Source organism: Chironomus tepperi, unplaced genomic scaffold, assembly GCF_022539635.2.
Source record: "Chironomus tepperi strain 1889 unplaced genomic scaffold, CSIRO-AGI_Ctep_v1 contig_100, whole genome shotgun sequence".
NCBI classification, from domain to species: Eukaryota; Metazoa; Arthropoda; class Insecta; order Diptera; family Chironomidae; genus Chironomus; species Chironomus tepperi.
In genome coordinates, this window is record NW_027226222.1 from 1,442,787 (window position 1) to 1,454,656 (window position 11,870).

Consider the following 11,870-nt stretch of genomic DNA (forward strand, 5'->3'; position numbering starts at 1 on the left):
GTCTGTAATCATTAAGTTACACCATTTACAATTAATTCCAAAGCAACCACAGAATACCATCGCTTTAAAAAAACCAACCACTAATGGAATATATAAGCAGAACCAGATACACAGAATAAAATGAATAAAATAATGATCGCAACATAATAAAGAGGAAATGACAAAAAGTAAAAGAACATAACTTGTGGTTTTGATCGCTTTAAAAATGCAGCACTAAAATTATTGTATTATAACTATCAATGCACAAATGATGCTCTGTTTCTCTCTACATAATACCACATATGTTTAATAATATATTATCAAGAAAATATAAATTTGTGGTAAGGAAAATCGATTTGTGATAAATAATTTATGTGCTTTTTTATTACGTTGAATTTATTTGTTGTTATTTGCAATGCTTTTTTTCTCTCTCTTCATTTCCTTGCCTTTCATACGTCCCATTATTCTTGTTATTCTTCGTTGCATCCGCTTATTCGTAAAGGAAATTTATTTTTCCTTTGAGCTATTAACTTTATGCTTTGTTGGCTTATCAAACGCTCCAGACAAAATAAAAATGATAATGTGAATCATTTCGTTGCTTTAAACTTTATTTACGTAAGTAATGTTCATTTTCTGTATCATGACTTTCCATGAAATTGATTAACTTTACTTTATGTCCTTTATCACAGACAAGTCAATATAATTTTTTTAGGAAGGACTTTAGAGGATCAATAAACTTCAAACAGTAAAAAACTGGAACTTGTGTGGGATTTAAGTCGAGGTTCTTCAACAAATCTCATAAATAATAATCAAATAATCAACAGTGGAAGGATACTCTTTTTTCAGACATTAAATTTTATTGTGAAAATAAAAAAAGAAAATTGTTGGAAATAAGCTGATAAAAGCGTTATAAAAATGGATCATAAATTGTTTGGCCTGCCTCAGATTTGCTTCCAACTCTTTATTTTTTATGAGGTTTAAGTTGTGTCATAATGCTACTTTTTATATTCTATGCGATAAATAGAATCCGGATGAGGCTATTTCAAGAAAAAGGAATTGGCCTTTATAAGGAGAGAATTTAAATTCTATTTAGCATCTTTATAAATAATTAAGAACTTCCCAAATCATGAATTTATGGATTTTGGAGTAATGCCAATGAGAAAAATTTCAATGATAACTTTTTTTTTGTTGACACGGCAATTTTGTTTTCTTTGAGTACATAATCCTCTCTATTCTATTTACCACCCACTTTTCCAACCACCCAAGTCATGCCTGCTCTCAATTTTTACTTCTCTCAATGTAACTCTCTCTTTATGTTTAGTCTACGATACTCTCTTTATAGGGGAAAAAGCTGCTTATGTATCATTATTCACATTTCCCCTCGTGAACGTGAAATTTCTCTCTCTTTTTTCTATAGGAGGTAAAGGAATTTATTATTTTGAATCTAATCCACATGTTGTGTGATGATCATTTCTCTTTGTGAATTTTCAAGGTTCCTATTTATTATTTTATATGTTTAAATAGTTTTCATTATGTGTCTGTGTATTTTTACACCTTACTTATTTTCTATGCTTTACGGTTTGGGATGTTAACATACCAACAGACTCTAAAATCGTCCCATGTGCGGTACATAGGTTTGCCGTATGACAATGTCAAGTACGATCTATGTGAGCCATGGGATTTTACTAAATGAATGAATTCACCAAGGTAATGGACGACAATATTCTTCTCAACATTATTGAATATGTATGAAAGGATGCCTCAAAAAATCCAGCAGTAAATCTCAATCTCTTCTGTGCAATCATCAGAATAATAACATAACGTTTATCAATCACATAAGCATTATCACAAACAGCTAAAGATGAATCCAATATTTTCTGACTTCCGTATGAGTAAATTGCCGCATCAACTAAGCCAGTAAAGGCATGACTAATTAATCGTACGACCAAACCAAAATCTTCGACATAATTAAATAACTGTAATCCTGTAACAATAGTCAAAGTTCCAATTACAAAATATTCTGTAAATATTATTATAGCATAAAGTGAATTCAATCTTTCAGTAATGTTGATTATCTTCAGATGGTATTCCACAAAATCTTCAAGTTCCAATGCATTGATAGCTCCTTTGAGAATTTCAAAATGTGCAGCAATGTGGAGGCAATAGCAGCTGAATATTGACCCCATGGCAGCCTATAAATGATTCGAATTAAGCAATTAAGCAATAGTTCAGATCAGAATTGAACTTAAGAACTCACAACAAAAGTTGCAACAAAAATGACTTCGTATGTTTGAATGATGTATGTTATTTCATAAAAAGGAGATTTTGTTGGATCATATAAATATGCAGTCATGAAGGGAAGTTCATAGGAATATTCACTGCCATAAAAGTGGTAGCTTAAAAAAGACTTCATGATGAAAATAATTGCTGTAAATATGCATCCCATCCCTAATGGTAGGGATATTCTGATATATTGGAATTGAGCTTTGCATAGCAATTCTCTTGCATTTGGTAGATCATCGTCTATGAAATTAGAAAATTAATCATTAGTTTTATGCATTATAATTTATGATATACTTACATTCTATATTAAGCTCATTTATTTCGTCCATTATATTAAATAACTCGTCAGTATTTAGTGCGAAAATAATGTATTTAACAATAATGATCAATGCTGTGGCTGGTAGTGGTAAGCTTTCAGCCATACTCAAAATATCTTTTGATGTAAATAAGAACACAACTGAAGAAAAAACGCAGTTAAAAGTTACTAAAATATTCCATCCTCTTAGGAACTGAAACATGTATTTCATAGGCTTTGATCGTGGAGTTCTTGTGATTCCACAATATTTAATCAATTTTAATTGAAATTTAAAGACGTCCATTTTACAACTTTTATCACTGAGGTGTTAAGAAACACTAAACTTGACAAAAGTTATATTTCCTTCAAATATGAAATGATTGACATCAAGAATTGTTAATTGTCTGGACTCTACTTTCTATTTTAAGGATTGGTGAATGATTAAAGGTCTTAAATTGACAATAATTATCATTTTAAAGCTATTATGATAATTACCGGAATACCTTGAGAACGGTTGAATTATTATATGGACACAATTATTTTTTTATAACTGGATAATAGTTCAGCTTAAATGGTCAAATTTTCACAAGGATTTCTTTGATGAGATTATTTAAAAATATCAAAATTCAGGTTTCATAGTGTTATATCGTTCATTTAAGATTTGCATGTTATTAATTGTATAGTTTAAAACCCCGTTTTCATTCAAAAGTTCAGTCTGTTTTTGAACTTCAAAGAATAAACATCATAGTAACCAAATAAAATCCGTAAGGAATTCTTAATTACATTTACATCCAACAACAATTTCAAAAGATAATTTGACACAGTAATTACTAATTAGTTAAATTAAATTTAGTGACAATGTGTCTTAGGGATATCAAAAATTCTCAATTATTGAGGAGGTCACTTATGAACAGCGACGAAGAATGTTTTGTAGCAATTAAATTGAATACACTACCTGTTTGAAAAATGCGACAATTATCTGTCATGTTTGAGGAAATGCTGAAATAGTTTACTACAATTAATGAGGAAAATACACAAGGTTTTCTTTTCTGTAGTCACCATTATAATAGTAATATATATTTTCTTTTTTTATTGTTATAATTTTCCTTTTTTCTCTGAAATTTGCACACATTTTTTTTTTTACAACAACAAACATAGCAACAATAAATCCATCAACCCAACGGATCGATTTCAAACATTTTAAATCTTCACACACATTTAAATTGACAATTAGGAGGAACTGCTGGTGTCCTCATTTTCATTATTGTTATCCGGATTTTGGTTATTATTGCGATTATATGAATGAAGGCAAGCAAGCATTCTGATCATAAAGGATGCAGGAACTGTAATTGTATCTCGGGTTTCTTCTAGCATTAATTTATTTCTTCTCATAATCTACATAAAGGGAAAATGACAAAAAAGAAAATAAATTGGGTAATAGCTCTATATCCAAACTACATCATTGTAACTTACATCACGAGCTTGTTTATCATCAAATTCTGTGTCATCACCGTACGGGGCCCATATCTTTATATTATGATCAATTCCAGAGGATGCTAATATTGGCAAGTATGGATGTGGTTGAATACAATTAACTACATGGTTGTCAGCACGTAGTAAATTAATGAGCTCTGCACTCTTTCGATCCCAAATGAATATATGACCACAATCAGATCCCGATAGTATCTATGAATACACATCAGAACTTGTTTTTTACTTTCTATAGAATTATTAAGAAAATTTCATACATACATAGTCATCGCCCCAAAAGTTTGCTTCCTTTATCATTGTACGTGCATTCCGATGTCCAACAAATTTCTGTTTAACATAATTAAATTTATCTACAGCAATTGATTCATCTTCACTACTGTAACTAGAACTGCTTGAAGAATCATCTGGATTTGATCCTATTGCTGCATCATTATTTGAATTGCTTGATCCACCTTCTATTTCATTATCATGATCATTTGCAAGTAACATTGAAATACCTTCGGCAACACCGCTACGATTTCGTTGATTTCTCGATGAATTGTCATTAAGCATACGAGATAAAAGGCCAGTCATACGATTCATAATACTTGAATTTAATTGAGGCCGTGATTGACCACTTGCTTCACTACTTGGTAATGAGTCAGGACCTGTATCACTCCAATCACCTCTTAATCGTAATTTTCGAAGAATTCTAGGTGATTCTCGACATCTTCGTCGTCGTGTATTTGTTGGTAATAATTCCTTTGCTACACCATCTCGTGTCATATCGAAGAGATATAAATATTCAGAACTGTAACTTACTAACAATTCCTTTTCATCTTTACTATAATTAACTGATGTAATTCTATAAGTTCTTTTCTGTTCATTTGGTATCTTGTAGACTTTAACAGGGTCAGTTTGCATTTGATTGCTCAAAGAACTAAGCGATGGCGGTGTACCTTCTGTTACTGTAGGAAATTCGACTAGTTTCAAGAATCGTCGATCAAAAACACGAATTAAGCTATCAGAACATCCAATACTTAAATAATTGTGAGATATAGGCGAACAGCTCATAGCTGTGACACTTGCTTGTGTCAAGATAAGGATATTTTCACGACAGAATTGTTTATGACATTTAGACACAAGACGCATATCAAAATATCGTACGGATCCATCTTCACCACAACTTAAAAAGCTGTTGAATTCACTTGGTATTGTCATGACTTCATAGCATGTTCCCGAATGGCAGTTGAAATAATTTGCATCTTGATTTGATGCTCTATAATTTCCACCAACTAATGTGTCCGAAGTTTCTGATTCTTTTGTAAAATTTATATCATTCAAGTCATTGTACAAGACTGATCCTGAACCAGAGCATGAAACAATACGAGTGTCACTTTGAGGTAAAAATTTAGCTGAGAAAATGTTGTTTCTATGAAAAGTAGTGTACTTAATTAGGACTTTCGAGGAGAATGGGTCAGTTAAAACAAGTTTTTGATCATCACTTCCACTTAATATTTTTGTTCCATTATGATTCCAACATATTGAATTAACACAGCCTTTATGAATATCAAGAGTTTTTTCCAACTTCAACGATTGAGTCAGCACTAATGAATCTGAAAAAAGTATTAATATTTTTTTCTTTCTTTTGAGACGTTTCATAATCTTTTATCTATCATCGTTTGCCTTGATACGCAAATAGATCAAATCGGTCATGAATGCGATTTGCAAGCGACTAATTTTATCTTCTAATTACTTGATTGTGTGATAATGAAAAATACTTACTTTTTGACGATTTCTGTATCTTCCTAAAATTTTCATATCCATAATTTTCTCTATTTAAAACTTCACGAAATAGGTTTTTATGACTATTATGCTTCATAATTTATTATCACTTATGCACTTCCACGAAGAACAAATATAGGCAAATATTTTCACTAATTAAATTTCCTCATTTTTCCTTTATTTAGCTGAGAAAAATAATTTTATTTCATTTTCATTTTTACACTTCTAGCTGAGCTTGTTTTGTGCAATATTTTTTCTTAGTTTATTTTGGCCGATTTTGTCCGACTGTCTATCAAATTTTCAAAATTATCTTGTAACTACCTAAATGGATTTGATAAATTCGTTTAATTACATTAACTTCCGATGAACTTTGTATAGAGATTGTACAATGGATGTGTTTAACTTGTTTACTTAGTGATAAGACTTCGGCTTAACTTTAATTTTCCTTTATTCCTTTTAAAGCTTCAGATTTTTTATTTTACTTCCATAACTTAATTTATTCCTATTGATATTATTTTGGAGAATTTCAAAATTTAATTACAGCTAAGTTAATTGATAATGAAGTCTTAAATAAAATTAATTAAACGATAATCATAACGTCTTTGAAAAATTTGAATTAAAAAATTGCAAAAAATTTCTAAAGGGCTAGTCGATTTTCATAGAAATTTAAATATTTTCAATTTTTATCGAATTTTCATTAAAATAGAAGGAAATATTGATATTAATACAGTATTACAGTGTCATAGATAGTTAAATTATTACCATCTTATGAAGGATGGCTAATTTTCCGGATATAAAGCAGGTAAAATTGAGTTTTAACAGAAATCGATAATTTTTTCTTGAGTTGCACAAAAATCGATTTTCTAAAATTTTCATTCATAGATTGCTGGCAAACACATTGACATTTATGAAGCATATTATAGAGCTCTTGATCCAAAAAGCACTAATCAAATAGGTGCCCTAGAAGCTGCTGGCTTTCTAAAGAAATCTGGTCTTTCGGATGTTGTGTTATCAAGAGTAAGTTTTTTTTAACTGGAACATTATTCATATACGCACTCTTATCATGCAACTAGCTAAACAATGATATAACTGTTTTTTTCTGGAAATTTTAAGGTGTGGGATCTTTCTGATCCAAATGCAAGGGGATATTTTGACAAAACATCATTGTTCGTGTCCTTAAAATTAGTATCATTAGCTCAAGCTGGCGAGCAAATTAATGTTAAAAATCTTCTTTTGGAAACAAATGCACCAAGATGTGGAGATGTACCAAAAATGAAGCCTCCGCCTGTTCCAAAAATGACAAATGTTCCACCACATCTTCGTCAAACGCCTCCAATTGCAAATACTGATTGGACAGTCAAACCTGAAGAAAGAGCTAAATATCAGCAATTATTTATATCACTTCAGCCTGAAAATGGCATTTTACCGGGAAATAAAGTAAAAGGGGTTTTGATGAATTCAAAACTACAAATTGATACGCTTAGTACAATTTGGGAATTAGCTGATCAAGATAAGGATGGAAGTCTTGATGAACATGAATTTATTGTGGTATGTACTTATGTCGTAATCAATAAGCTATTGATAAATGTTATTAGAGTAAAGATGATAAATATTCACTCATTTATTTTATAGGCAATGCATCTTGTTTACAAAGCACTCGATAGTAGAGCGATTCCTTCATCGTTACCAAAAGAATTAAGAAAACCAAAACCACAGCCAGTTGATGATTTCGGTGGTGGAGAATTTGTTGCTAATTTTCCAACAGACATTGTTCCTGTCGCGCCTGTTATTCCGCCATCAAGGCCTCCTCCAGCAAATATTCCACCACCATCCATTCCAGCAGTTCCGCTTATTCCAGCAGCACCAAATAATGCATCTGTTACAATTCATGGTGATTGGATTTTGACAACTATTGAAAAATTAAAATATCAAGAAGTATTTGAAAAGAGTGATTTGGATAAAGATGGTCTAGTATCAGGAATGGAAATTAAAGACATCTTCTTAAAGTCAGGCCTTCCTCAAAATCTCCTCGCTCATATTTGGGCTTTGTGCGATACTCATCAAACCGGAAAGTTAAATAATGAACAATTTGCTCTCGCTATGTGGTTGATTGATCGCAAGAAGAAGGGAATTGATCCACCACAAATTTTAGCTCCTGAAATGATTCCACCAAGCATGCGACCTAACGCTGCTCCTGCTCAGGTAAGTTATTATTATAGTTTTGCTTCTCTTATCTAATTAAGTCTATTATTTTAGCCTCCAAAACCCATTTTTACGAATCCCGAGTTGGAAATGATTTCAAAAGAAATTGAGGAACTAACGAAAGAGCGTCATGCCATCGAAGCTGAAGTTGCTCAAAAGGAAGCAGACATTAGAATCAAAACTGGAGAAATGCGCAGTTTACAAGTATGACTACTTAAATTCAACAATAGTACTGACTAAAATTAATTGTTTTTTGTAGAGTGAATTAGACACTTTGGTGGCGACTTTAAAGCAATTGGAAACTCAACGTGGAGAAGCCCAGAAGCGTCTCGATGATTTACAAGCTCAGGTATGATAAAATAACAATTGTCTGCATGCTAATTTGCTTGATTTTCATTTCTTTATAATTTCCATTAATCCTTGTGAAATTTTGATATCCGTTGACTATATTTCGGACATTGATATGATTTTAAAGCAAGTTCAAATCGACGAAGTTATGATGATTGCAAGACGAAAGGTTCGTGAAAAGGACAAAAAATAATTTATGTCAAGCTAATTATTTGTCCTTGTCAGTTAATAAGATAGAGGAATATTGTTGTGAATGTCAACATCATGTCGTTTTGTCCTTTTTTTTTACTTAAAAAGCTTAAGACTTTATAAATATATCAATTTTACTTACGTTCATCATTTGTTTTCTTATTTTAGGTCAATCGACTTAAGGAACAATGTCAGAAGCAAGAGGAAACTATCAAGGAACAAGAAACAGAGTTGGATTCAAAACGTTTGGAATTACAGAAGTTGAAGGAAGAAGAAAAGTCTCTAGAATCTGAGTATGATCAGCATTTGAAGGAGAAGGAAAAAATCTCTGTTCAGTTGCAAGATACTCATGTAGCTATTAGTCAAGTTCGTGCTATGTTTAATCAATTGGAAGAAGTTCAACGTCAAATGAAGGATGCATTAGCACTTTGTAAAGTTGCCATTGAGGAAAATAATCCTGTTGTTGTTTCCGATTATTCTTTAAGTATTGAACCAGAATTCCGTGATTTTAAGAAAGTTTTGACATCACCTGAAATTGAGAAGCCGAAAGATGGTAACATAATATTAATTCTTGATAAATATATCATATCTAATAATTCCTTCTGTATCAAGCATTTGGAGATGAATCAAATTTCAACGATCCATTCAAACCAGCAACGACTATGGCTGCATCGTCTGGGTTTGACGATAGTTTTGACAATAAAGCAAGTGGATTTGGTGATGATGATTCATTTGGCAACAAATGGAATGATCCATTTACATCACAACCTACCCATAATGATCCTTTTACTAGCAATGAACCAGCTCCTAAAGAAGTAGGCTAAGATTAATTTTCGCTAAAAATTTGAATTTTAAAAAAATGAAGCTAACTTCACTTGTGTCAAAAATTTTAACAGAAAAATTTAATTTGTAATTTATGATTCAAAAATTTACACTAATCTAATTAATTAATTAATCGTAGACTGTTAAGGACGATTTCGACAGCGATCCTTTCGCTATGCTGCATGCACCGCCAAAAGGATCAAAAGCTCCAGAATCACCATCTCCAGCATTGCCGCCTAAGCAAGCTAAGAAGCCACCTCCGAGACCAGCGCCTCCACGTCCAGCACTGCCGAAAGCATCGAATGATGGATTTGGTTCTGGATTTGCTAATTTTGACGACTTTGACACGAAAGTAAGTAACGATTTTTATTTCTAGCCCATATGAACATTATTCCTTAACATTTCCATTATGTATAATTTATTCACATTCACGTGCACATATTATTTTTTATTGACCATTTATTGTTATGATTCCATTGCTAATTCATTATCATTTAAGTATGTCAAAATCGTATAAGTTCCGTTAGTAATTTTAGATACATTATGTTATGTTTAATTTATTACCTTATTAATGTTGCTTTTACAAAAATCTATTAAAAATATCTTGAGATTTGTTACTGTATTGAGATTCTCTCTTTGGGTATATTTTCAGTAAATTAACTAACTTTTCAACTAACCCTATGATGGACAATGTACCAGAGATTATAATAAGGAATTAAGGAATAATTAACATTACTAATGATTATTGTACTTGTTGATGAGAAATATAACTAACTATCAAATATAGTTTAATTAATAATTTATTTTAAAATGAAAAAAAAAAGCGAGAAAAAATATGAAGATTATTATGAGAGTATTTTATTGATTGTTACTACAACTAAGTTTCTCATTATATATCATGGTTTATTTGATATTTATGCTAATTATGATTTACCTTATCTTGGTGTTGGCAACTTTAAATCACAAATAGCTTAATCTAATGAGACAAAAAAAAAACATATAAAGAGTTATAAGAAATTACTCCATATTAATCACATTTCATCAATATACGCTTACATTCTATTCACAAATTCATGTAACTTTTCTTTCATTATGATTAGAGAAGCACTATTAGCTCTGAGTGAGATGCATAGACCTAATTTTTAGATGATTTGCAGATAGACATTTTTAACGATTTATCAAAATTTAAAAAGTAACAGTTTTTGAAATTTTTAAATTCAAATGAAATGAAGTTAGCTGCAAATTGTCAAAAAATTGGATTTACCTGTTTAAAAAATCAATGACAGTTGTAATGATTTTATCGCTCAAAAATTGTGTAAATTTGTCAGTTTAAAATCGGCATAGATACTTAAAAAAGGATTTGTTTAATTCCTTCGCATAAGTGTAAATTTTGAACCAGTTAAATATCCAACGATCCGTACTAAAAGTATTACTAATCGAATCATAATCAATATGCGGTTAATAATTATTTGTATTTATGTAGATAAATAATAATCAATAAATTAAGTCTAATATCCTAATATTCATCAGATGTTTGTGAATAAATTAATATGAAGACGCTTTGCAAAGGTTACTCAATGACTTTCTTCCCAAAATAGGCATCACCAATTATAAGTGAAACGCCATTTAAGGCATCGATGGAAAATATAAAAATTAAAAGTGAAAAGATTGACGATGCAGGTTCAACGACTGCATCAGACTTTCAAGAAGATCCATTCAAGAACTATCGGTACGAAGATCCATTCCTCATTGAAGATCCATTTAATGATCAAAATGGAAATCCTAAAGCTGCTGAGCCAGGTAAGATCTCAAAACTATTATGAATTCAAAGTATCTAATTGATTACTTTCAGTTCCAGCTGTAAATAAGTTTGATAGCTTTTTCGAGAAAGATAGCTTTGACACGGACATGTTTGGAAAACAAGATTTGCCAGACTTTGACAGTTTCAATAACAATAGCAATAAAAAAGTGATTACTAATAGTAATAATAATGATAAGTTTGATCCTTTTGGACTATCTGTAAGTGAAACAAGGACATCGAAAAATTCAACTCCAACAAATGCTTTCGGCTTTGAGGCTAATTTTGCAAATTTTGATGCATTTAACAATAATAATACGACATCTGATAATAGTTTTAATGATGATGCTTGGGGTGAAGTTAAGTCTACAACTAAGACCAAAAAGGGAAAGGATTCCGATGCAAAAGCAACCAAACTCTCAAAGTTTTCATCCGACTACTCAGAAAATTACGAAAAAGATTTAGAACAAGTTTTAAAGCGTAGCATGTTAGATCAATAAGTTAATATATATTTTTTTATTTTTATGTCAATATATCTACATAATTACTATTTATACGTATGTAAGCTTTGTTGTTAACTTATGTGCATTTAAATCTCATATAACTTCGTACTTGATATTTTTCTAAATAAAAAATACAGCTGAAATATGAAAGAAAATTGTTTCATTTGTTAGGTAGTTAGTTGATGACATATAAAGG

The 11,870-nt window shown here is 30.9% G+C and overlaps 2 protein-coding genes across 2 annotated transcripts; one reads left to right on the forward strand and one right to left on the reverse strand.

Annotated features, from left to right (window-relative positions):
- Nucleotides 1-3,597: 3,597 nt before the first annotated feature.
- LOC139087118 (DDB1- and CUL4-associated factor 6-like) lies at nt 3,598-6,197 on the reverse strand. The gene is made up of 4 exons (XM_070635826.1): nt 5,813-6,197; nt 4,310-5,643; nt 4,031-4,243; nt 3,598-3,952 (listed from the first exon to the last, which is right to left on the reverse strand). Exons 1-4 carry the CDS (start codon nt 5,907-5,909, stop codon nt 3,788-3,790), a joined length of 1,809 nt encoding a protein of 602 aa, XP_070491927.1. The 5' UTR covers nt 5,910-6,197; the 3' UTR covers nt 3,598-3,787.
- Nucleotides 6,198-6,463: 266 nt separating this feature from the next.
- On the forward strand, nt 6,464-11,828 carry Eps-15 (Epidermal growth factor receptor pathway substrate clone 15). The gene is given in 11 exon segments (XM_070636018.1): nt 6,464-6,614; nt 6,695-6,829; nt 6,926-7,360; nt 7,445-8,014; nt 8,069-8,218; nt 8,274-8,531; nt 8,720-9,104; nt 9,164-9,366; nt 9,513-9,725; nt 10,972-11,173; nt 11,226-11,828. Coding segments are annotated over 11 exon segments (3,024 nt in total). The 5' UTR covers nt 6,464-6,587; the 3' UTR covers nt 11,672-11,828.
- The last annotated feature ends 42 nt before the right edge of the window (nt 11,829-11,870 follow it).